Source organism: Temnothorax curvispinosus, unplaced genomic scaffold (assembly GCF_003070985.1).
Source record: "Temnothorax curvispinosus isolate PA1 unplaced genomic scaffold, ASM307098v1 QBEX01004578.1, whole genome shotgun sequence".
In the NCBI taxonomy this organism is placed as follows: domain Eukaryota; kingdom Metazoa; phylum Arthropoda; class Insecta; order Hymenoptera; family Formicidae; genus Temnothorax; species Temnothorax curvispinosus.
The window spans coordinates 1-1281 of record NW_020214358.1 but is presented as its reverse complement, the minus strand read 5'-3'; the positions used below and the strand labels follow the sequence as shown (position 1 = coordinate 1281).

At 36.1% G+C, this 1281-nt stretch overlaps 1 protein-coding gene across 1 annotated transcript; it reads left to right on the top strand.

Moving 5' to 3' along the window:
* Positions 1–6: 6 nt before the first annotated feature.
* On the top strand, positions 7–1275 carry LOC112453677 (actin-like protein 6B). Its single transcript, XM_025014560.1, has 3 exons — positions 7–196; positions 603–698; positions 784–1275. The coding sequence occupies exons 1-3, from the start codon at positions 80–82 to the stop codon at positions 964–966; spliced, it is 396 nt and encodes a 131-aa protein (XP_024870328.1). The 5' UTR covers positions 7–79; the 3' UTR covers positions 967–1275.
* The last annotated feature ends 6 nt before the right edge of the window (positions 1276–1281 follow it).

Sequence of the window (1281 nt, the reverse complement as noted above, 5' to 3'; positions counted from 1 at the left end):
AAGACGTGGCGAACACTCTGCCTAGGAAGCATTACGAATTTCCGACCGCTACAACGATGATTTCGGATCCGTGAGGCTCATGATACCCGAAGCTCTCTTCGATCTTAGCAACGTTAAGGGTGTGGACGCGAGTATTTTGGGAGTCGGCCCTTTTGTCACCACGAGTGTCGGAATGTGCGACATGGACATCAGACCAGTACGTATTTCCGAAATGAAATTTACATTAAATTTATGCATAAAGTTTATTTTGACGATTAAATAACCTTCTTGAGGCATTTTGAATCGATTTGACGAAATCTTTGATCACATACTCGTGCCATAAATTCTGTCTCTAAGAAAAATAAATTTATTTTATAATTAAAATAAAAAGCATATAAAATATAGATATATCTTATTAAATTGAACAATTACAGTACAAAAATAATGATAAATAATAAAATGTCTATCTTTTGCCTTCATAAATTTCTTCAAACCATCGGACTTCAAACTCTGTACATACCTATGCATATGTTATATTAATATTTTATTTATACTATTAACATATTAATATATCATTATTATATATTTATAATATTTGTAAAATAAGTAAATCTCTGTTGCAGACTCTGTATGGCAGCGTGGTGGTGACTGGCGGCAATTCTTGTCTTCAAGGATTTAGCGAGAGACTGAATCGGGACTTGGGCAGTAAGATCCCTCCGGTAAGCACGTTCTGTACTCACACTAATCTACTCATTACAGAGTTTCGGGTCTCTCGATTTATGACGACGCAATTTTTTTTCGCAGAACATGAAACTGAAAATAATCAGCGCGAACAGCTCGAGCGACGTTATGGTGCCTGGATCGGCGGCTCAATCCTCAACTCCTTGGGCTCGTTCCAACAAATGTGGCAGTCGCGTCATGCGAGAGATGATTTTTCACGACAAAGCATCATACACATTGCTTTCTCGCAACCTCGCGCACTTGTAATGAGCAAAAAGTGCGATTAATTAAAAGCATCCTGTATAACACATAAATCGCGAGTATATAACCAATGTTTAATCGACAACTCGCTTAGACGCCTAATTAGATAGACGTATAAATATAACACGCGCGGCTTATAAGAATACAGTTCCTAATTGCTCCGTGAATCTTCCATACATCGTATCTTACAATTAGAAGAGAAGAATCACCTCTTCCGTTAAAGCCATTCTAAAACAAATATAAATGGATACAATTTATCGCGTAGTAGACTTTTATTATATTTTATCAGATATTTATTTTTATTAGATATTTATTTGCTGT

Coding starts and splice junctions, on each gene's coding strand:
- LOC112453677 (XM_025014560.1), top strand. CDS start 80: ATGATACCCGAAGCTCTCTTCGATCTTAGCAACGTTAAGGGTGTGGAC. Junction 197..602: donor GCGACATGGACATCAGACCA/GTACGTATTTCC, acceptor TCTCTGTTGCAG/ACTCTGTATGGCAGCGTGGT. Junction 699..783: donor TGGGCAGTAAGATCCCTCCG/GTAAGCACGTTC, acceptor TTTTTTTCGCAG/AACATGAAACTGAAAATAAT.